Raw genomic sequence first — 23,139 nt, forward strand, 5'->3', positions numbered from 1 at the left:
AGAGAGCATCTGGTCCAGTGGTTCCCAGCTCAGGTTCCTGAACCACTGGGGTCCTCTGAGCTAGAAACAGGGGTGACAGTGGTGATGGTTCTGTAAGCCATTTTCAGAAGCTTAATGGAAATCATACATTTACCTGCATTATGACCACAAGGTCTGTTATTGAACAAATGGAGTTTGTTTGGTTTATTAACTCTCAATATACTGTCAGGGTCCATTTTAATGTTTTAGTTTCTTCTTGAGCAGTTCTTACTATTTTATGTAATGATTGATATTCATTACTTATTTTTTCATAGACATCTTCCAAAGAACAAAGAGAATTTGCTTTAGAAAAGAAGAAAAATTCATATTATCTTAGCATTACCATACTGGCCAATTGGACCCTTTCATAAATCTAAAATACATTTTGGAACCTTAGTGATCTTATTTTTCTTGCCTCTTGAAATATTTTACTGTTTCATCATCATAGATATTATTTCATCACTTTTCATTAACTGTTCTCTACTATGAACTCATGAATCAATGAGTAAACAGTATATCTCTAAGAATGAAAAGGACATATGGTATTTTCATACAGTTAATCTTTCGCATAATATTTTGTGATAGGAACCTTGAAAATTCTGTTTGCTAAAATGACGTGACCATATTTTTTTTCTTTTTTGATGGTATTTATATACCAAATTTTATTTCACATAGTTTGTAACAAGACAACTGCTGAAGGCAAAGGCAAAGACAAAGATGATTGAAAGGAAATAGATTATGTAGAAATGAAACAATTTATTGGATTGATCACATTAATTGGTAATTATAAATTTAATAATGAAAATGTTTTACAATTATAGATCAAAGAATATGGCTCTGCCATCCTCTCTTCAACAAAAGTGTGAGCCATAACAGTTTTTTAAAGTGTTACATTTTGATGATGCAAATACAAGAAGAATTGGAAGTAATGATAAGCTAAAACCTATTAATAGAAATGTATTTGTAATCTAGAATCACTTGGGTGGTGCAGGTGTGAGAAAAAACATAAATAATCAGTTAGAATTTATTAAAGATGTATTTGAAATCTGGAATCAGGATATATGAAATGCTTATATTTAAGGCTTGTACATGACAAATTCATGATGCACAGTTGATGCACAGTTAGCTGCATTCAAAGGATGTAGCCCATTTTGGGTGAATATACCTTCAAAACCAGGAAAATAGTGGAGTATAATGAGTTTACTATACTTTGTTATTAAAGTTCCCAGTAATTAATTTTCTTTCTTTTTAAATAACAGCTTTATTGAGATAAAATTCACATATCTAAAATATACTTTTTAAAATATTTCAGTGCCTTTGAGTGTACTCACAGAATTGTGCTACCAACAGTGCTATCTAATTTTTAGAACTTGTTCATCATCCTGAAGAGATACCCCCATACCCATTAGTATCACTCCCCATTGTCCCCTCCCCCCTCAGCCCATGGCAACCAGTAATCTGCTTTGTCTTTAGTGATTTGTCTGTTCTAGACATTTCATATAAATGGAATCATAATATGTGTTCTTTTGTGACTGATTACTTTCACTTAACATAATGTTTTCAGAGTTCATACATAGTAAACCATGTATCAGTGTTTCATTCCTTTTTATGGTTGAATTATATTCCATTATATGTGTATACCACATTTTGTTCATTCATCAGTTGATGGACATTTGGGTCAGTTCCACATTGGGGCTACCATGAATAATGCTGCTATGAACATTCATATACATGTTGTTGGGTGGACATATGTCACTTTTATTGTGTACATATCTAGGGTCATATGGTAACTCTTTATTTTACATTTTGAGGAATTGCCAAAATGTTTTCTGAAGTGGTTGCACCATTTTACATTACCAAAAATGTATAAGGGTTCCAATTTCTCTACATCCTTGTTAACACTTATTACTGTCTTTTTAGTTCTAGCCATCTAACTGGGTATAAAGTGGTAGCTTATTGTAGTTTTGGTTTGAATTTCCCTAATGACTAATGATGTTGAACATCTTAGCATGTGCTTTTTGTCCATGTATATCTTCTTTGGAGAAATGTCTATTTGTATCCTTTGCTTTTTTAAATTGAATTCCAGTAGTTGGTTTTCAACATCTCTTATTCTTCTGTAAATTATTTGAAAGTAACTTAAAAATATAAAAATGGTTCATTGGTAGTAACCATTATTATTAATAAATGGTAATAATTTTTTCTTGGTAAATTGAGGGTTAAATTTTTTCAAAATATAAAATCTGTTTTGGAGAAAAATTTAAAATGCAGATGCTGGGAATCTCTCATTTGCCTTCTCTTTACAGATGAAACACTTGAGAGCAAGATTGAAGTCAAACAGTTAAATATCTAGAAAAACCTTGTCTCTTAGTTTCTGATCTACTCTTTATTTTAGTTATCTTTGTCTAACACCATGGTCTTAGTATTATTTGGTGTACAATATTATATGTTACAGGTGTACAATATAGTGATTCACAATTTTTAAAGGTTACACTTCATTTATAGTTATTATAAAATATTTACTATATTCCCTGTGTTGTACAATATATCCCTGTAGCTTATTTTATACCTAATAGTTTGTACCTCTTAATCCCCTACCGCTGTATTGCCCCTACCCACCTCCCTCTCCCCACTCATAACCACTAGTTTGTTCCCTGTATCTGTGAGTCTGTGGAAGCATTTTTTTTAACATGGAAGAAAAATCAGTGTCTACTTGGGTCTTGATTTTTATATTTTCATCTTTTATATTACCGTCTGCTTTTCATGACTATCCTCCTAAACCAGTTTTTATGATGAACCATGGTTTCAAGCTATTGTATAATGGTGTCACTTGCTAATTTGTGCTGTTGGGAAAGGGTTTGAGCCCTCATCAAGGGAACTTCTTGTGGCAAAGTGGGCAAAGCAGAACAAGAGCCACAGCCACAGTCCCGTTTTTGGTGAGCTCGTAAGGCCCCTGCAGAGTTCTCAGCAGTGACATGGAAGGCTTGCAGCTTGCTCAGTCATGCCCCATCAAGTCCAGCCTTGCCTACTCCTACCCTTTTCCGCATTCTCTTCCCCAATGGATTGTGAAAAGTAGCTCACTGAGAAGCCTAAGTAAATGTGTGTATTAAGCATTTGCTTACCTTACTGGAGGTAAGCAAACAGCCCTCCATCCTCACTTAGATACTTAATACCTTCCAGTTATACAAGGTTTAGAGATTGGGAGCTGGAGGCCAGTGTCACAAGAAGAAAATAGAAGATGCCAAGTAGACCCCCTGCCCTTATGTGTAAGTGGCTTCCTGACTTGCATTTGGGCTTTTGTGAATTTTCTTAGAGATGAGTCAGATTGTCTGATTCTAAAAACCATAATTAGGGTTTAGGTCTCTGCTCACCCCCAGTCATTCATACCCAGGTGCTTCTTGCCACTTCCCTAAACATGTAATACTCATTGAACTGTTCAGTATGTGTCCAGGGACACATTGTGGAGAAATGTAAGAAACTCCCTGTATGTGAAATAAAAGATGTTACCTGGTGTTTTCAATTATTTTAAAATTTGTTTCTTCTATCTTTTTTCTAGATATTGAAAGATATAGTAAAAGATATATGAAGGTGTACAAAGAAGAGTGGATACCAGGTAATTGTAAAACTGAAAATGTTAAAATAATCTTTAAAGGCTATCTCCCTACCCCATATTTTTTAGGACAAATTTTGTATTTTCACCATAGGAAAATAGAGTCTGGCTCTTTTCCTATAATTAATTAGCAACATATATCTTTTGAAAACTAAGATGAAAAGATTTTTATATTGTAACACAGAAGGGTTGAAGTGTTTTTTTGGAAATTCTTAGGATACTTTGTCTTTTTTTTATAAACTGGGGCTCACCAGAACCATTGGGTTTTCCATTTCCTTTTGCCACAGTCACAGTTTTAGTCTCTAATACCAGTAGTCCTCACTGCTGTGCACCTGCGTGATTTTATAGCTTCTGAGGAAAAAGCAAGTCTATTTTTATGAATATTTTAAGCCAAGTTTGTGTAACTTCCTTTCTTTCCAGCAGGCATAGACTCTTTTTGATTGTTAAGATGCCTTTTTAACAGAAGCATACCTAAGAGTTTTTTTTTTTCAACATTCACAAAATTGCTTTGGATAGAGACAAGGTGAAAGGGGGCTGCAGAGAACTCATCCAGTTCATTCATTTTATAGAAAATTAACAGTTGCCATAGAAATGAAGAGACATGTCAGGACGACATGGACCATACTTCTAAAACCCAGGTCTCCTCATTTTAACTCACTTTCCTTTGACATCTCTGTCCTTGGTGTGTTATAGAAACTGCCTGTATGTAAATGCATAAGTTGCATTTACAGCATTATTGTTTTCCTGACTTACAGTGCTCTTTCTTTTCAGTGCTGATTATTGATAAGGTTGTGTCTCTCTGAAAACACTGTCTTAGGTCTCTCATTTCTTCTACTTCATAAACATTCATCTCTAAATGATTCTCTTTAAATACTTTCTCATGATCACCTGTGTATTGTTTATAAAAAGAAACATATTTAAAGCAAAATTTATTAGTTCAGCTAAAATAGCTTGAGATATAAATGTTTTCTGCAAAAGACACTGAGTTTTTCTTTTATTAGCAGGCAGCATTTTTTTTTTTTTTTTTTTTTTTTGCAGTACGTGGGCCTCTCACTGCTGTGGCCTCTCCCGTTGTGGAGCACAGGCTCCAGACGCGCAGGCTCAGCAGCCATGGCTCACGGGCCCAGTTGCTCCGCTGCATGTGGGATCTTCCTGGACCGGGGCACGAATCCATGTCCCCTGCATCAGCAGGCGGACTCTCAACCACTGCGCCACCAGGGAAGCCCTAGCAGGCAGCATTTTTATCTATTTTCATGTTGCATCATTTTTCTGATTAAGCTTAAAAATGAAAAGGAAGTGACAAATTAAAGGAATTGTTTAATTAATGCAGGCAAAATTATTAATTGGAGGGAATTTACTTTTCCATAGCTATTTGTATTTTTAATTTTAAATTTTTCCTATAATTATTAGAATTGTTTATTTAGTTTTGCATGTATTAGGATTGTGATCACATATTTTAACTTTTGAAAAAAAATTTTATTACATAAGAAATACATATCAGGGCTTCCCTGGTGGCGCAGTGGTTGAGAATCCGCCTGCCGATGCAATGGACACGGGTTCGTGCCCCAGTACGGGAGCATCCCACATGCCGTGGAGCGGCTGGGCACGTGGGCTGTGGCTGCTGAACTTGTACATCCGGAGCCTGTGCTCCACAACGGGAGAGGCCACAACAGTGAGAGGACTGCGTACCACAAAAAAAAAAAAAAAAAAAGAAATACATATCAACTACAGGGCTTCCCTGGTGGCACAGTGTTAAGAATCCGCCTGCCAATGCAGGGGACACGGGTTTGAGCCCTGGTGTGGGAGGAGCCCACATGCCGCGGAGCAACTAAGCCCGTGCGCCACAACTACTGAGCCTGCACTCTAGAGCCCACGAGCCACAACTACTGAGCCCACAAGCCTAGAGCCCATGCTCCGAAACAAGAGAAGCCGCCACAATGAGAAACCTACACACCGCAACGAAGAGTAGCCCCCACTCACCACAACTAGAGAGAGCCGGCGCGCAGTAATGAAGACCCAATGCAGCCAAAAATAAATAAGTTAAATAAATAAATTAAAAAAAAATACATATCAACTACAGAAAACTTATAAAATAGAGTAGTTAAATAAATAACAGTTAAGAAAAACAGCTGTAATCCTAACACTCGCAAGGAATTACTGTAATATTTTGTCCCCAACCTAGAGCTTTCTCTGCACAAATATATATAAAAATATTTATATGGTAGGTTTATTTTTTAAATGGAATTCTGTATCTATTGTTTTAGAAGCTTTTTTAATTTACCAGTATATCATGAATAACTTTTCATGCCCATAAATATTTTTCTATATTTTTTGTTATGAAAATTTCTGTATTTGAAATTAATTATATAAATACTGTATCGCTGTTAAAAGAATGTTGTAGAAATTTTATAACACTGTTTCAAAGCTATTTTAATAAACTTTTTTTCTTCATAGGAGAAAATATATCATTGTTATAATTTGATCCCAGCTAAATATGTATAGTCAGATATTAAGAAACTTTATTTCCTTTGCATGAGCAACTATCATGTTCTTTAAATAGTTATAGCTAGTGCCAGTAATTCCTAGAGGAAACTGCCATTTTTATATTTCTCCTTTTGTACACACAGATTGGAGAAGACTCCCTAGAGAGTTGATGGCAAGAAAAAAATGCAAAAAAGGTACATTAACTAATATAATAATAATAATCCAGGTGGGAAAAGGTTATTGCTTAACTTCCATTTAATATGGAACTGTCAATCTAATGTTACACTCAATGTTCTGAATGCTTTTTCTTAAAATATTTTTGACATTATGATTATTTTGTTGGAGCCTTTTGTGTTGATTTTTTGTTTTGTTTTTATTTGTTTAATTGTTTTTCCTTTAATTATGGAATTTTGATGTGCTAGGAAAGACTTTTCAATTATGTAGATATTCTCATTTGCACATTTGAAAGTTTTAAAATGATTATACTGGCTATATTTTAAGTTTTTAACTAAAACATTTGGAACTGGTAACGTTTGGGAACTGTCGAATAGAACTTTATGGTGTACATAAAATATCACAGTGAAAGCTTCTGTTGTGTTGTTCTTTCATAATTCCACCGAATACAAAGTTGTTGAGCATCTACTATTGCCAGACACTGTGCTAAGAGGGATAAAACAGTGAGCAAAGTAGGAGTAATCCTCGCCCTCACAGAGCTCACAGTCAGTTGGAGTAAAGACGTTAAACGTAACACACTGTCTTCACTGGGAGGCCAGGGAAGGGTTCTTTGAGGAAGTACAATTGAACTCCAGATTGAAGGACGAGTACTAGCTTGCTAAGATGAGGTTGTGGGAGAGACATTGGAGAAATTGGGTTTTTTAATGTGTTTTTATTGTTGAGTTTTAGGAGTTCTTTGTATATTTTGGATGATAGTCTGTAGGAAAAACACTCTTGCTGGGTGTTTGTCCTTTCCTGTCACACCACTACCACATTCACGGCAATTCTGACACCAGATGTATGGAGTTTTTTCCTGCACATCAAGCCATTCTCTGTAACACCAGCTGTGTCTCCTACAATTTAATTCCGTTCTGACACTAACTGGAGTTAGCACAGGCCCCACAGATTAAGGCTTCGTCCCAGGAGACTACTCCCCACTACAGATGTCAATCACAAGTATAGTGTGTCTTCAGGTTACCCACAACTTTTGTCTGAGTTGGCTACAAATCAGAGGTTCCCATGCCCTCCACCCCCAACCTTGGATTTGATTTGCTAGAACAGCTCACAGAACTTAGGGAAACATTTACTTACGTTTACCAGTTTACTATATGATAAAGATTATGATAAAGGATACAGATGAACAGTCAGGTGAAAAGATACATAAGATAAAGTCTGGAAGGTTGCCAGTGCAGGAACTTCTGTCTCTGTGGAATTGGGATGTGCCACCTTCTAGTACATGGATATGTTCACCGAGCCAGAAACTCTTGGAACCACATACTTTGGGGATTTTTATGGAGGCTTCATCACATGGGCATGATCAATCATTAACTCAATCTCCAGCCCCTCTCCTCTTTTCCAAGGGATGGGAGATGAGGCTGAAAATTCCAGGCTTCTAATCATGGCTTGATGTTTATGATAACCCACCCCATCCTGAAGCTGCCCAGCAGCCCACCAAGTGTCACCTCCTTAGAACAAAAGACACTCCTATCACCCAGTAAATTCCAAGGTATTTAGACACATATTAGAACAACAACAAAAAAACACACTATTGTCACTTAGGAAGTTATAAGGGTTTTAGGAGTTCTGTGCCAGAAACCAGGGGCTGAGACCAATATATATTATTTTCTATTTCACACAGTCCTTTTTCAAACACGTCTTTTGAAAACATTTTCTCCCAGTCTGTAGCTTGTCTTCTTATTCCTTGACAGTGTCTTTCATACAGCAGTTTTTAATTTTAATGTAGTCCAGCTTATCAGTTCCTTTTTTCATGGATCCTGCCTTTGGCTTTGCCTCTCAGAAGTCATCACCAAGCTCAAGGTCATCTAAATTTTCTCCTATGTTATCTTTTAGGAGTTTTATAGTTTTGTGTTTTACATTTAAGTCTGTGATCCATTTTGAGTTAATTTTTGTGAAGGGTGTAAAGTCTGTGTAAATTCATTTTTTTGCATGTGGAAGTCCAGTTGCCTTTTTCTGTATTTATGTGGGTCTCTTTCTGGGCTCTCTATTTGGTTTCGTTGGCCTATGTATTTATCCTTTCACCTATACCACTGTCTTGATTACAATAGCTTTATAGTATGTTTTAAAGTCAGGTAGTGCCAGTCCTCTAACTTTGTTATTTTTCTTCAGTGTTGTGTTGGCTATTCTGGGTCTTTTGCCTCTCCATACATACAGTAGAGTCAGTTTGTCGATTTCTGCAAAATAATTTACTAGGATTTTGATTGAGATTGTGTTGAATTTATAGATGAAGTTGGGAAGAAATGATACCTTGAAGATATTAGCTCTTCCTATCCATGAATATGGAATATCTCTCCATTTATTTAGTTCTCTGATTTCATTAATCAGAGTTTTGTAGTTTTCCTCATATAGATCATTTTGTTAGATTTTTACCTAAGTATTTCATTTTGGTGGGTACTAATGTAAATAGTACTATGTTTTTAATTTCAAATTCTACTTGTCAATTGTTCATATATAAGAAATCTATTGATTTTGTGTATTAACCTGTATCCTATAACCCTGCTATAATTGCTTATTAGTTCCAAGAGTTTTTTAGCCAGTTCATTCAGATTTTCTACATGTCGTCTGTGAACAAAGGAAGTTTTATTTTTTCCTTCCCAATCTACATACCTTTTGTATCCTTTTCTTATCTTATTGTATTAGCTAGGACTTCCAGTGAAATGTTGAAAAGCAGTGATGAGAGGGAACTTTCTTGCCTTGTTCCTGATCTTAGTGGCAGAGTGTCAGATTTTTATTATTAATGATATCAAGTTTTTCACCACTAAGTATGATGTAACTATAGGGTGTTTTTGTAGATATTCTGTATCAAGTTGAAGAATTTCCCCTCTGTTCCTAACTTACTAAGAGTTTTTATGATGAATGGCTGTTTGATTTTGTCATATGCTTTTTCTGCATCTATTGATATGATCATGTGATTTTTCTTCTTTAGCTTGTCAATGTGATGGTTTACATTAATTGATTTTGGACCAGCCTTATATCCCTGGGGTAAATCCCCCTTGACTGTGGTGTATAATTCCTATTATACATTGTTGGATTGGATTTGAGAATATTTTGTTGAGGAGTTTTGTATCTTTATTCATGAGAGATAGTGATCTTTAGTTTGCTTTCTCATAATATGCGTCTGATTTTGGTATTAGGGTAATTCTGACCTCATAGAATGAGTTAGGAAGTACTCCCTCGACTTCTGTCTTTTGAAAGAGATCCCCCTCCCCTTTTTAACAGCTTTATTGAGATATAGTTGACATATAATAAAATGCACATATTTGAAACATACAATTTGGTGAATTTTGACATATATATTTTAAATGGAAGTATTTTTATTCTGTTTTATTTCAAAGCTACAACATATAAGAATATTTAGCTTGATTGAGAACAGAATTATTATATACTGAGATCTGATAGTTTACCTGCTGTCCTTTATACCCTTGGCTTTTCTTAGACAAATATATTATTTTCACAATAAAATAACATTTGCTTGAATGATACTGGTCATGTCCTAGTGGATCACAAATTTTTAGCAGACTTTAAAGAGCTGAAAAGAATATATCTGATTTGGAGGAATTAATGTTCAAATACATCCCACCAGCTGCTCATCCCTAGAATCACATATATACATTGATGATATGTAAAAGCTTCCAGTGCATCAGGATTTTCATTTGTTGAAAACGAAAACAACAAAACTTTCTTTTTCCATTCTTCTTAATATTTTTATTTCATATTGTATAATTTTTGTGTTATGTTCCTGGTAAGCTTATACTCTCTCTTTTGTTAAAATGGCCTCCCCTGATTTACATGAAAGTAGCCAATACCGAAAGAGCCAAAGACTGAAAAAGTTTGTTTCTTGAAGAACCAGCTATTGGCAGGTGTTGAAAGAAACAAAAAAATTCAAATATATGCATGTATTTGGCCAAAGATGAAAAAAAATTCATGTAAATGTTTTGGGGTTGAAACAGTCTTTTAACAACTTTTCATAATTTGACACTTCTTTCTCAATTATAAATAATACATAGCCAAAATTGCTGAGTAGACTTGAATATGCAACTGACTTTCTTGGCTAAGAGATTAATAATTTTTATAAGTTTATTTACCTGACCATGTTCTATAATATCCATTTAACAGATTTATGTGTATGAAATTTAAATAATTTGATAAAAACTCCTTAGAGAAAAAGACTTCTTGATGTAAGTTACATTCTTAGCTAGTGTTTTCTGGCATCAATATTATATATTGAGAGCTTGTTCATATATGATATTTTATGTGCTACAATTCAGATTAAACAGTCTTTGCTCTCAAGGGGAACAGAGATAGTTACCCATCATTAAATCTAACTATTTTTTTATAACTTTTGTTTGAGCAAAACCTCACTAATATGTATGTTTGGGAGGTCTGAACTCAGTGACTCCCCAAGGGGCAATTTGGTATCACATAATAACTTGTAAATTCCATCAGTTATGGGTCATGCACCACAATCTAAAAATTTCTTCTTCTATAGGTTAAATGTTAATCTTTAACAAAATTACATCTTTCTGAGCCATATTTTCCTCTGTTACCAAGTAATTTCTAGGTATTTAGTTTGATTTTGGGAAAGAATGGTAATACTTTTTGATCACCATGGGACAATTTTGTAACATATCATAGTGTTTTGGTAACTGACTAGCAGAATCTATATGTGAAACAATTCTTTATACCCTGCAGTTTCACATTAGCCTCAAAATGCAATATTTTTGATACAGCTTAAAAAATTTTGTGTCCCAAAGCTATTAAAACATTTTATTTATATTGCTTTGAGTTTTCAGATTCATATGACGGGTGTGTTCCATTTAACTATTTTAATCTTCATTACAAAGATAATGCTATGCTGCCCTGAATATAACCTCTTTCTCATCTCTTTAACCACTGGCAAATACATATTTATTCTACACTTGTATGTTTTTTAATTGAAGTATAGTTGACTTACATATTATATTAATTTCAGATGTACAACATAGTGATGTGATAACTTTTATACATCATGAAATGATCACCACTATGAGTCTAGTTACCACCGATCACCATATAAAGTTATTACAATACTATTGACCTATTCCCTGCACTGTACATTACATCCTCGTGATTATATATTTTATAACTGGAAGTTTGTTTTTTATTTTCCCAAACCTGGTAGGATTGCCCTATTTAAAATTTCCTGATCAGTGAACAGGAAGCCAGTGCAGATGATACATTTGTGGGAGCCTTTCACTCCCTCTAGTGCTTCTGCCTGAGGGAACATTGTCGCAGTTTTGGCCCTGAGGACATTAAATGCCAATTCAAAATTTCAGTAGAGATATCTGGTTGCAGTCTTAGAAAATATCCTATTAAGTGATTATCGTTTACTCCTCACCATGGAAAATTGGTGATGTGTGCTGATTTATTTTGTTCATTCTTTAGGAAAATTAATTCATCCTGCAAATTATGTGTGCCTGGTATGGCATACCAGCATGCTAGATGGCATATTAAAAGGCGAAGACATTTAATATACAATTGCTGTTATAGAAAAATGTGTTAACAGTGGTTTTACTTCAGCAGGCCCCAAATCCAAAAAGGCAAAAGATACAGGCAAAGGCACTTCACTCACTAATACTGCAGATGTATTGAAGAAAATTGAGGTAAGGTTTTCTTCTTATTATAAGAACAAACTGAAAAAATGTCATACCTCTTTTTGTCTTCTTCCACCTTTCCACCTTCTCTCTCTTTTAAATAACGTGTACACTTGGCAGAGCCAAGCCCAGCATACAGGGTAACTAGCAAGGTTTGAACATTGTTGGCTGGGAGATATGGGGGCTCCATTCTGTCCTCTCTACGACTCACCTGTCAGCTTGCCTCACCTTTTGTCACCTGACTCCTTTCCCACTCTATTCCTCTTTTCCCCTTGCATTTGGATTATGCATGGGAACGAAACATGAATGTATATCTTCAAAAACCTCTCATTTTTTTCTCTTATTGGTATATGTGTATTTTTAATGCTTTTCTTCTGCTTTATGTTTAAGTGTAGAAGATTCTATTGAGGGAAAATCCTATCTTATGGCACTTATTTTTATATCTTTATTTTTTAATATTTCAAAAAAAAGATGTAAAATTAAAAAGATTAATAAACTAAAACTATGCCCTCCCATCCCTGTCCCTAGCCATCCATTCAGTTCCTCTATTTTAGACAGCCAGTGTTAACAGTTTATATATCCTTCCAGAAACATTTTATGCATAGAAAATACAGATTTTTTTTCTTTTTAATGACAAAAAAGCAGCATATTGCACTGTTTTGCCTCTTCACCTTATCACTTAAAATATCTTGGCAATGTTTCCATGTCAGTCTGTGAAAGAGTTCCCTCATTCTTTTCTTTTTCTTCTTTTTTTTCTTTGGCTACACTATAAGAATGAACCATAATTTATTTAATCAGTAATCTATTGATGGACATTATGTTTCATCTAGTGTTTCACCATTATAAACAATGCTGCAGTGAATCCATGTTAAGTATGTGATTTCACATGTTTAGGATAGATTTCTAGAAGTAGACTTGTTAGGTCAGCTGTTATGTGTACTGTATAATATGGAAAATATGGATAAATATTGGCAGATCATTCTCCAATGAGGTTATACCAGTTTATTCCCTTTATTCCCACTATCAATGCGTGAATTACCTTACATTGATGGTGATGGTGATGATAATGATAGCAGCTAGCGCTTTTTGAGAACTTTTTAAATCGCAGGCTCTTTGATGAGCTATTTACATCCATTATGTGCTTAAGGCTTCATAACAACAAAGAGAGATGGGTATTATTATTCCTTACTTACCGATGAGGACTTCAAGGCTTTAAAACTTTTACTTGCCTGGCCAAGTTGGCATAGCTACCTGGTAACAGAAACTCATCTTTTTAAATTTTACTTTTGACCAGTACTTGAGCTGAAGATAACATGTCTGAAAATCAAGCCAGGAGGATTGTTGAAGGAATAGCAATAACTGTCAGGTTTTACTGTGGTGGAATGATGGATGAGGTTGCAGAACTAGCCATCTTGTATTGATTGAACACAGATTCTGACTGTTCTTAAAACTTCCTGGAAGGAAGTTGCTAAGATGACATGTGCTGTAAGGAAGATAGATCTGGACCTCTGGATGTGGTTTCTCATCAGAACAAGTTGTATTTCCTTATTCCCTACATTTAAATACCTTTTTTTCATTACACACTTTGTTAAAACTGGAATTTTAAATCTAGAAATCCCAATGAGTTAGCAGCTTTATTTAATAGAGCAAAGTTAGCTTCCAGATGACTCCATTATTGTTCATTTCTTCAGCAAAAGTAGTTGCAAGTTTTCTTTAATAAAACTTCTGTGATGGAGAGGGAATGACATCCAGTCAAATCTCATGGTTATTGTATGAATAATCAGACAGCAGTAAACTAATATTTGAGCTTATTTCTGTATGACATACAGGTGGCTCTGTGAGTGATCTATAGTATGTAAGCTAGAAGAACTGTTAACTGTTCATAATTCAACTGTTTTCAAAGTGTTTTCACATTGTGTTATTCACATTGTTCTTTAAATAAATCCATAAAGTAGTAGGGGTAAATAGTTATATCTCACAGAAGAGAAAATGGAGACTACTAAGTAGATGAATTAAAACTAATACCTTAACACAAAAGGAATAAAGTGATGAGACAGTGTGTATGAGATCTTTTTTCTAAATTTCATAAATCTGATATTTGTTAACTGATTTAGGTATTTTGTTGGTTTGATTTAGGTCTATGTAGTAGAAATAAAGTTGAAGTTATTTATTTAAAGATAATTGAGGTGGCAGTAGTGGAAATCAAGACCTCCTATTCCCTACATAGCACTGAATGAATTCTATATTTGAAAATATTTTTACATAACTGGTTTAAATAATTCTATTGTTAATTATTAAATAATAGCTAATAGCATGATTTTCAGATATAGCGTATACCTTGCACAGAGTTAAATAAGAATAGCACTGCAGTTCCCTTTTAACTATACAATCTTGTGGGTTGTAGGCCTTTCTACTAGGGTTTGATTAAAATAGAAAAGAAAAAAATTTCATAACTTAATTAACATTAATATGTCATCATTATATGTATGTGTTTTTATAAACACTTAAAAATCTGTAAATACTATTTTGTTTACATGTAGTTTTCCAAAGGGATTGCCAATTGGTAAAAATTACATACATTATATTGTAGTAATAACTCATATAAGGTAACATGGGTCAGTATGAAGATAAATCATCTTACGTCCATTACCTTGGTCTTATTTGTTCTACCTAAGTGGGGTAAGGTGACAGGAAGGGTAGAGTTTGAATTTTGATTAAAAATTGAGACTATCTGATGTAGTCTTTCATTGCCTTTGGTTTTCTTAAATTCAAATTTGAATGTAATTAAAGGGATTAAAAAAATATTTAAGAACCAAATGGAATAGTTAAGTTGTAATCACACCAAATACAAAATATGTTTTCTCTCTGTATGTAATCTACAGAGCAAATATCTTATAATAGGGTAGAGTATTTACAGATTTATGAATTCGTGTTCTGATTACTGATTAAGAATAATAGTGTTTTAGTTAAAGTGATCTTATGCATTAATTATGAGTATTAATATATGAAATTATTGCTGTCCCCCACCTCCTAGAAAACTGGTGAAATTCTGTCACTTGTGCAAATTAAGCATAGAAAAATTTAGCAAATGGATAGTAACAGTAATAAAAACAGGTCACTTTTTATCAAATGGAAAAAACTATTGGTAGTCATAATAGAAATATAAAGATGTAATCTTAAAGTTAAATCTCTGTCTTATGAGAAGGTGGCAGTGGTTTTAACAAGGTGGATAAGTGGAGCCATCAGGTAATCAAAGTTTCTCTAACTCTGCATCTCTTCTTTGCCTCCATTCTTAGAGTTGCTAATAATTGCTAATATTTACTGAGATTTGAGTTTTAATCTCTCTTTTCTTAATGTACCTGCCAGATACATTAAGAAACAAAAATCCTTGGAAATGGGAAGTAAATAATGAGGGAGAATAGAGATAAGAACATGGATAATCTGCAAATAGGATGGCTTGATATTATTTTAAACAGTTTCACTTAGAAACTAAAACATAGTTTGAAATGTTACCATTACATTCTCTTTTCTCCTTTCATGTTTGAAGGGAAACAAAATAACATTCTGAAATTGCTTCTCCATAAACAGAATCAACTCAATATTTTAGAAGGAGGTAGGATAGGAATCATAAAAATAAAGCATTGGGCAGCAGAGCTGATATCACAGCATGACTCAAGACCCAGTTATGAAGTAGCAAACTCAGAGAAAATACCAGTGTAATGACAGGCCATTTAGTCCCATCTTTCTTGAGTTAACTCACGGTGTCCTAGGTGGTGGCCTGGAGGTGTCAGTAAGGGAGGGTTAGAATTAGGGTGATAGGTAGCTGTTCTCTTGAGGCTGAGCAGGTAAGTCAGAGTCTAGTGGTTTCCATTTAAATTAATGAAGCTCATTTATACCAGGAATTGGAAAAGAGAGGTGATGGTGAAAAATCAGATGAGGAAAATGAAGAGAAAGAAGGAAGCAAAGAGAAAAGTAAAGAAGGTGATGAGGAGGAGGATGACAATGCTGCAGAACAAGAGGAATATGACGAAGAAGAGCAAGAAGAGGTAATGGTCTATTCTGGGAGAGTAACAAAGTTAACTAAGCTTAAGGATGAGCTAATATGGTATATAATTAAAGTAAACCAACAAACAAAAACCAAGTTGATGGGAACCAGGGGTATATTATTATCACTGGCATCAAATTCTTGGTACCAGGAGAATTATTATAGCATTGAAATTATAGTGATACCAAATGGAATGTAGGAGGTAAAAGTAACTTGATAGGCAAATTTGAAAGTGGAAGTCCACGAATTAAGGAAATTGATCAGATTAGTTTAAGATCTGTATACATACAATTTTAAGTCAGCAATAAGGTAATTAATGGTTTAGTCACATAGGTTTGAGGGGGGACTCTGCAATACCATCAGGTTTTAAATCCCAAAGTGCATGTGGACACTATCAGAGAACATTCATAATCCAACCTCAAGTATCTCAGTCAAACTCAGTGTTTTAGATTTGGGATTTCCAACTTTCGGAAACATGGTGCATTTCAAAATAAGCTGGAGTCAGTCAAGCAGGGTAAGTTTGTTGGTCACGGCCTCTTTGGGACTTTGTAAACGTCTCATGCATTAACCCTAGGGTGAGAGTTTCTTCTGCATTGCAAGTGACCATTGTCTTCACTCCATTTCAGCTTCTCACACCACACTCTGAATCTTTTTTTTCACCTGAATTGCTCCACCTAAGAAATCTTTATTATATGCTACAAGTACTTTACATTAAATTTTGGATTCTTATAAAATTTATATTGGTGTGCTGTGAGGGGGTACAGCATTTTTATCGGTTTCCAAGTGGTTAGCCAGTTGCCTACCTCATGTACTAAATAATTTTCTTTCTGCATGGATTTGAAATTCTCTTTTATCAGCTATTAGATTCCTTCACCTACTTAGATGTATTTCTGGACTCTGTTCCATTGATCTATTTCTGAACTATCACTAAGATGTTCCAATTAATAGAAGCTTCTGATTATTTGTTAATATTTTTAGAGCATGTTACCCTTCTTTTTCAGATTTTTCCTGAATATTCTTTGGCTTTTGAAATGCTCTGTTTATAAAGTCTACTTGAGTTAAGCTGTGTTGAAATTTAGATCTGTCCTAACAAGAACAGCAAACATTAGGATTCTAGTAATTTCAGAATTCTGTATTGGGTCTTAACAGAGTCCAAAACACCACCAGTGGGTTTATATAACTATATTTCATTTAAAAAAAAACAACCAACTTTCTACTTTAATAAAGAAAGGATATATATTCTGAGTGTGAGGCTGGGTGAGTCTGGGTATAAGCAAGCTCAAAGCCTTTCCAGATTTAAAGTTACTCTTTGCTCTTTCTAGCAATTAACTAATTAATGAAAAATTACTGCTAATTAACTCACCTGATGTATATTGAGGATTTAAAGAGCATTTTGTTTTGAAGAGTAAAGTGGAGCAAATTATCTATGTAACACCTACATATAAAATTGAGAAAATATAGACTTTTTTCTTTCTGCAGTCTTTTGAGTGTTACAATTAAAGAAAAAAGCAGGGGCCCAAATGAAGCCAAGAACCATTTAAGCCATCAATTTCAACAAGTTCTCACTTTGTACCAATCTTTGTATCAAGATTACTAATCTCACAAAATTACCTAATGCGCATCATTGAACATACTTGGAGGTGCTCATGTCTAAACACAAGTGGCATATGCTCAATTTGTATCAGTATCTCCTCCTTACTCATTTCCACTTGTATGTACAAATTGCCTAGCTTATATTTTCACACAAGTGTCCTTGCCAAGATCTCACTTACAAGATGGACTCACTTGAACTCTCAACCATGCCACTCGTCCCTGGTACGTGGCCTCCGGATTCAGCCAGGTTTCCAGACTGTTGGATTTCTTGGCACCAGAGAAACCAGGCCAACTTCCTAGGGTCTTAGCTGGATACGGAAAATTAAAGTGTTTAGGGAGGACAAAGTAATGAAATACATATCTGAATAATACAAGTTACCTTTCTTATATTATTCATATAAGTCTATATATAAAATCCCACCATGCAGATACTAAAAAAGGTGATATCCAGGAGACTTTCTTTTGAGAATAGTCCCTATTTCTTACTCTATCATAATTTCTGCTGTAGATAGTAGAGATGTGGAGATTAATTTGGGGGGGGGTGAAGTAGAAGAGAATAGCTTTATTGCTTTGCTAGGCAAAGGAGGCCACAGCGGGCTAATGCCCTGAAAACTGTGTATCCTGGAAATTAATTTTTTTATGGCAAATTTCAATCATTTACAAAAACTAGTGACTAGTAATATAAACACCTACAGACTCATCACCTAGCTTTAACAAATCAATTCATAGCCAGCCTTTCGGCCACTCTTTCATCCACCCAGTCTGCTCCTTTCCTCCCCACTTCAAGCCTGCAGCTGCCTTGGATTACTTTAAAGCAAATCGCAGGCATTATATCGTTTCATCCATAAATATTTCAGTATGTACTCAAAAATAAGGGCTCGGGCTTCCCTGGTGGCACAGTGGTTGAGAGTCCGCCTGCCGATGCAGGGGACACGGGTTCATGCCCCGGTCCAGGAAGATCCCACATGCCGCGGAGCGGCTGGGCCCGTGAGCCATGGCCGCTGAGCCTGCGCGTCCGGAGCCTGTGCTCCGCAACGGGAGAGGCCACAACAGTGAGAGGCCTGCGTACCACAAAAATAAAAAAATAAAAAATAAGGGCTCTTTAACAACATCACAATATCATTATCATACCTAACACAATAAAATGTAACTCTTTAATATCATCAACTATTAAACCAGTGTTCAAATAGTTTTGATTGGAAAAAAATTTTTTGCTTATTCCAGTTGGAATCCAGCTGCAGTCCATACACTGCAGTTGGTTAATAACGCTCTTAAATTTCTTTTAATCTATATCCAAAATAGATTTTTAAATTTTTGATAGAAAGCAGAAATATCTTGAGTCATTTACACAGATAGTAGTCTTACTCAGCCGTAAGAATTAGAATGTTCCCAGGGGCTTAATCCCTCTTAATTTAAAAGGAACTGAGGGGCTTCCCTGGTGGCACAGTGGTTGAGAATCCGCCTGCCAGGCTCCCGGGTTCGAGCCCTGGTCCGGGAAGATCCCATATGCTGCGGAGCAACTAAGCCCGTGTGGCCACAACTACTGAGCCTGCTCTCTAGAGCCCGTGAGCCACAACTGCTGAGCCCGCGTGCTACAACTTCTGAAGCCTACGCACCTAGAGCCCGTGCTTCTCAACAAGAGAAGCCACTGCAATGAGAAGCCCGCATACCGCAACGAAGAGTAGCCCCCGTTCACCGCAACTAGAGAAAGCCCGTGCGCAGCAACGAAGACCCAACACAGCCAAAAATAAATAAATAAAACAAATAAAAATTAAAAAAAAAATAAACAAACTGAGGGGCCGTAGATGTAATATAATATGGCATCTTCTGCATTTGATTTAGTATCTTGAGGTCTTTTCGTTTGTTTTTTTTTGGTAGGAAGCAAAAATCACTCTGCTTATGCTCAGCTATGCATTGTAACTGGAAACCTCAGTTCTCGTGTAGTCGAATGAATGTTAGTATAAATTGGCCTCGTTTCTTGAGTGTTTGTACATTTGTTTGGAGTAAGTGTTTAGTGGTTTAACTAACTAAACCATGTATCATCCCACTGAGGTATAATGAATGAGATGTATAATCCTATTAAGGTGTAATGGGCTCAGGCCTGTGAAACGTAACGTAAGGTTTATGTTCTCTCAGCTAGTTGGTGCCTGAGAATAGTAGGAGATGGTGGTCTTGAGGAAGAAAGCACAGTTAGATATGTGAAAGTTAATGTGTGTTTCAAGCATTGAAATAACAGAGACTTCTTTTAAGCCTGGCATATTTTCTAATTACCTAACTTTGATATTTATAAACATATTAAAGGGACAGCCTACATTATGTTCTTTAATGTTACTACTCATACTTTTAATGTTTACTGAGGAATATATCATTTCACTTAGGAAAATGACTACATTAATTCCTACTTTGAAGATGGAGATGATTTTGGTGCAGACAGTGATGACAACATGGATGAAGCAACCTATTAGCTATGAAATTTCTCAAAAAATATTTTTATGATACAGCTTCTGAACATTTGAACAGACTTGTTTTCTATTTTATTTCTGATAAGGAATGAGTATTTTATTTTTGTTCCTGTTTTGTTGGAAAGATACTTGTTACCAAAATATTCAGAACCACTTGGAGTTTACATACTAGTTACCTTACCAATTAGTCTCTGACATTCCTTCTCAACACCTCTGTCATCTCTCTAATGTATTCAAGTGGATTTTTTTTTTTTTGGTATTATTTGGATTAGAATGTACCTAAAGAGTTTTTGCATCTTTTAATCTATGTATTCATACTTAAACAATTTTTTCATGTTTAACTGCTGACCTTTTCTAAAACTACTAGTCATCATAACGGATTTCTATAATCTGAAAGTTGGTTTAATACTGCACATAGAGCACTTTAAATACAAAGAAACTTGAAAATAATTTTATTTTTTACTTTTACATGGTATGTTCTGTGCTACTATATTATGACTACATAAACCTACCTGAGCTCTTACAAGTGCACATTTTATGAGAGTAAAAATTTCGTGATTGGAAACACATGCACAGGGAAAAATGCCAATCTGAGCTAAGTAAATTTCACAGCTTACATCTTAACCAATACAAAGGCCTGGGATGCATATTAAAAATACTTGAATTGGAGGCTAACTTCATACCATACAATATATGAATCAATCATCCCACTGTAACAAGTTTGATATCTCTGAGTCATTGGCTTATGAAAAATTAGACTGAGATTTAATTTTGTACTTTATAAAAATGTAGACTAAATTCTAGTCATATAAATCTCATTGCAGTATGCATGTATGTGTAATCTGTGAGGTGTAGTGGCCTCTGTTACGTTTCACAGGCCTGAGCTCTCCAATTGATTTATATAACAATGCAGAATGAAACTCAGGTCACTTTGAAATTTAGATTAATCTTTTTTGATTCATTTAAAAACTAGCTCCCCTGCCTTTTTGTATTGGGGTGGGGGGGAGAATATCTATAAACTTCAGCCTCCAATGACTCACATATGCCAAAGATTTTCAAGGAAATTCATATTATATATTTTAAAAATGATTTATGAACATTACCCACCAAAAGAAATAAATTTTTCCCTCTTGGGAAGATACCACCCATTACCCTCTAACCTGAGAATCAAGAGCCCTAGATTCTATTTCTACCTTTACTATTAAACTCAACCTTGAAATTGAGCTTAAGTTTTCTGTGCCTTAGTTTCTTCACTTGTGAACAATTTTCTATAAAAATTGTTTAAACTCTAACCAAAGTTTACCATATGTATTCATTCTCTCACCTTGTAGAAATGATCATTCTTAATTTAAATTTAGTTCTCACCCTTTAAAAAATTGTAGATGGTAAAGTGATTGAAAACAGTTTTGAGAAACAAACATGTTTTCCTCATAAAATATATTATAATCTGATTTTCCCATCTTATTTATGGTGGGAAAAATTGGAGAAAATGTGTATTGTCTTGTGCCATTTTGTAACATGGCTTTCTCAGGAAAAAGACCACTTTCAATTGTAATATTTCTCAGATAATTCAGTATGTGTGTGAGGGCCATTATTAGTTCAGTATTGTGCTGATCCTATGTGATTTCTTATTTAAAGGAGCTTATCAATAATTTTAAAGATTCTAAATGGAAAACATGAATGAAACACTCTAAAGTATGAGCAATCTACCGTACTTCTTAGAGTAGAATCCTCAGTTTTCAGTTGTAATGGGCAAGTAGTCATTTAGGATTGATAATTAACAGAAGTTTCTTAATCTCTCACCTCCTCAGTACTATAGCCAAATACCATTTAATTTATAGAAAGCTTATCTTTATGGTTCTGTTTACTTGCTTTATTATACATATGAAGATAACACTTAAATTGGGCAAATACACCAAAGATACAGGAATCTTTCCCTGGCTTTCAATTTGTTGCCACCATTTTAGTCCTGCAGATGGTAAAGCATCTCCTATAGGCAAGGATTTCCTGGGAAGGCCCCAGCCATCTCCGTTAAGTGCATCGTCTTCCTCCTTTGGAAGATCTTATGTTTAAAGTAGACTAATTGTGAGAACAGGCAGAAAGTATTTGCAGGTTGCTTTACCAGCATGAATCTTGTTTTTCTGGCTTAAAATCCCAGAGAGTGCTAAATTATTCTATAAGAAGGCAAGCTTTAATACAGAGATTAACCTCCTACTTGTTGGTGAAGTATCTTTAAAATTTCTATATAAGATGCAAAACTGTTTTGTTGCTCTAATGCTTATTTTTCTGTATTGTTTACACATTAAATTCTTACAATAGTGTCCTTTTGTCTTATATTGTTTTCTTTGACCCTGCTGAAATATATTTGATAGAGAAAACTAATTTGTTAATACTTATTTTACCTAGTAAAATAACTGTGTATTTATTGAGCAGGGATGCCAGTATCAAATGTTCTTGAACCAACCACCATCAACAACAAAACTCTAGGTGATTAAAGTTGTGATAACAAACTAAGAGATTTGGATATTGAGAGAATGCTAAGAAACTCAGATGACCTTGTTAACCTTTCCTTCCCAACTACCTTCAGATGTACAGTATCAATGGCTTTCCTTAATTTGGTTAAAGCCTCTTAAGTTAGTAAAAACTTCTTATAAGAAAAACTGTAAATACAATTTTAAGATCAAGATACTTTTAAAAATGGAGAAAACAAGGATTACACCACAAATTCTCCATTAAATAAATAAAAACTCCAAATAACTGTCTCAATTCTTTTTGCTACTGGTATTTTAAAAAATTAATATTTTGAAATGGAAAGGTTGTTTCCGTGATAATAAAATTTACATATAAATAGACCATATTGTCACACAACCAATCTGTAACTTGCCAAGTAGGTGTGGACCAGGTCTCATGAGGCCTTCTTCCATGAGATCAGAGATTCCCCCACAAATAACATTCATCTGAAATTTTTTTCATTTCCTTTCACTTATGTACTATAAACAATCCAGTGTATTTTTTCAGTATAACAAGGGGGAATCTGAATTGGTAAATCTTTGGCAATTCAGTCTG

General features: G+C 34.7%; 1 protein-coding gene across 3 annotated transcripts in view; it reads left to right on the forward strand.

Moving 5' to 3' along the window:
* The window catches only part of POLR3G (RNA polymerase III subunit G), a 41,201-nt gene extending 18,807 nt beyond the window's left edge, over positions 1-22,394 (forward strand). For 2 of the 3 annotated variants that reach the window (XM_022593007.3, XM_022592990.2), the window contains exons 4-8: positions 3,572-3,628; positions 6,253-6,303; positions 11,900-11,982; positions 15,873-16,019; positions 19,990-22,394. In XM_022593007.3, coding sequence (XP_022448715.1) covers positions 3,572-3,628; positions 6,253-6,303; positions 11,900-11,982; positions 15,873-16,019; positions 19,990-20,076 — 425 coding nt within the window. In that variant the 3' untranslated portion in view covers positions 20,077-22,394. The remainder of the gene's footprint in view (positions 1-3,571; positions 3,629-6,252; positions 6,304-11,899; positions 11,983-15,872; positions 16,020-19,989) is intronic. The other variant, XM_022593017.2, reaches the window with a different exon arrangement.
* The last annotated feature ends 745 nt before the right edge of the window (positions 22,395-23,139 follow it).

This window comes from Delphinapterus leucas, chromosome 3 (assembly GCF_059928025.1).
Source record: "Delphinapterus leucas isolate spDelLeu-1000000601 "Yukka" chromosome 3, BTC_Dleu_Yukka2, whole genome shotgun sequence".
Taxonomy (NCBI): Eukaryota; Metazoa; Chordata; class Mammalia; order Artiodactyla; family Monodontidae; genus Delphinapterus; species Delphinapterus leucas.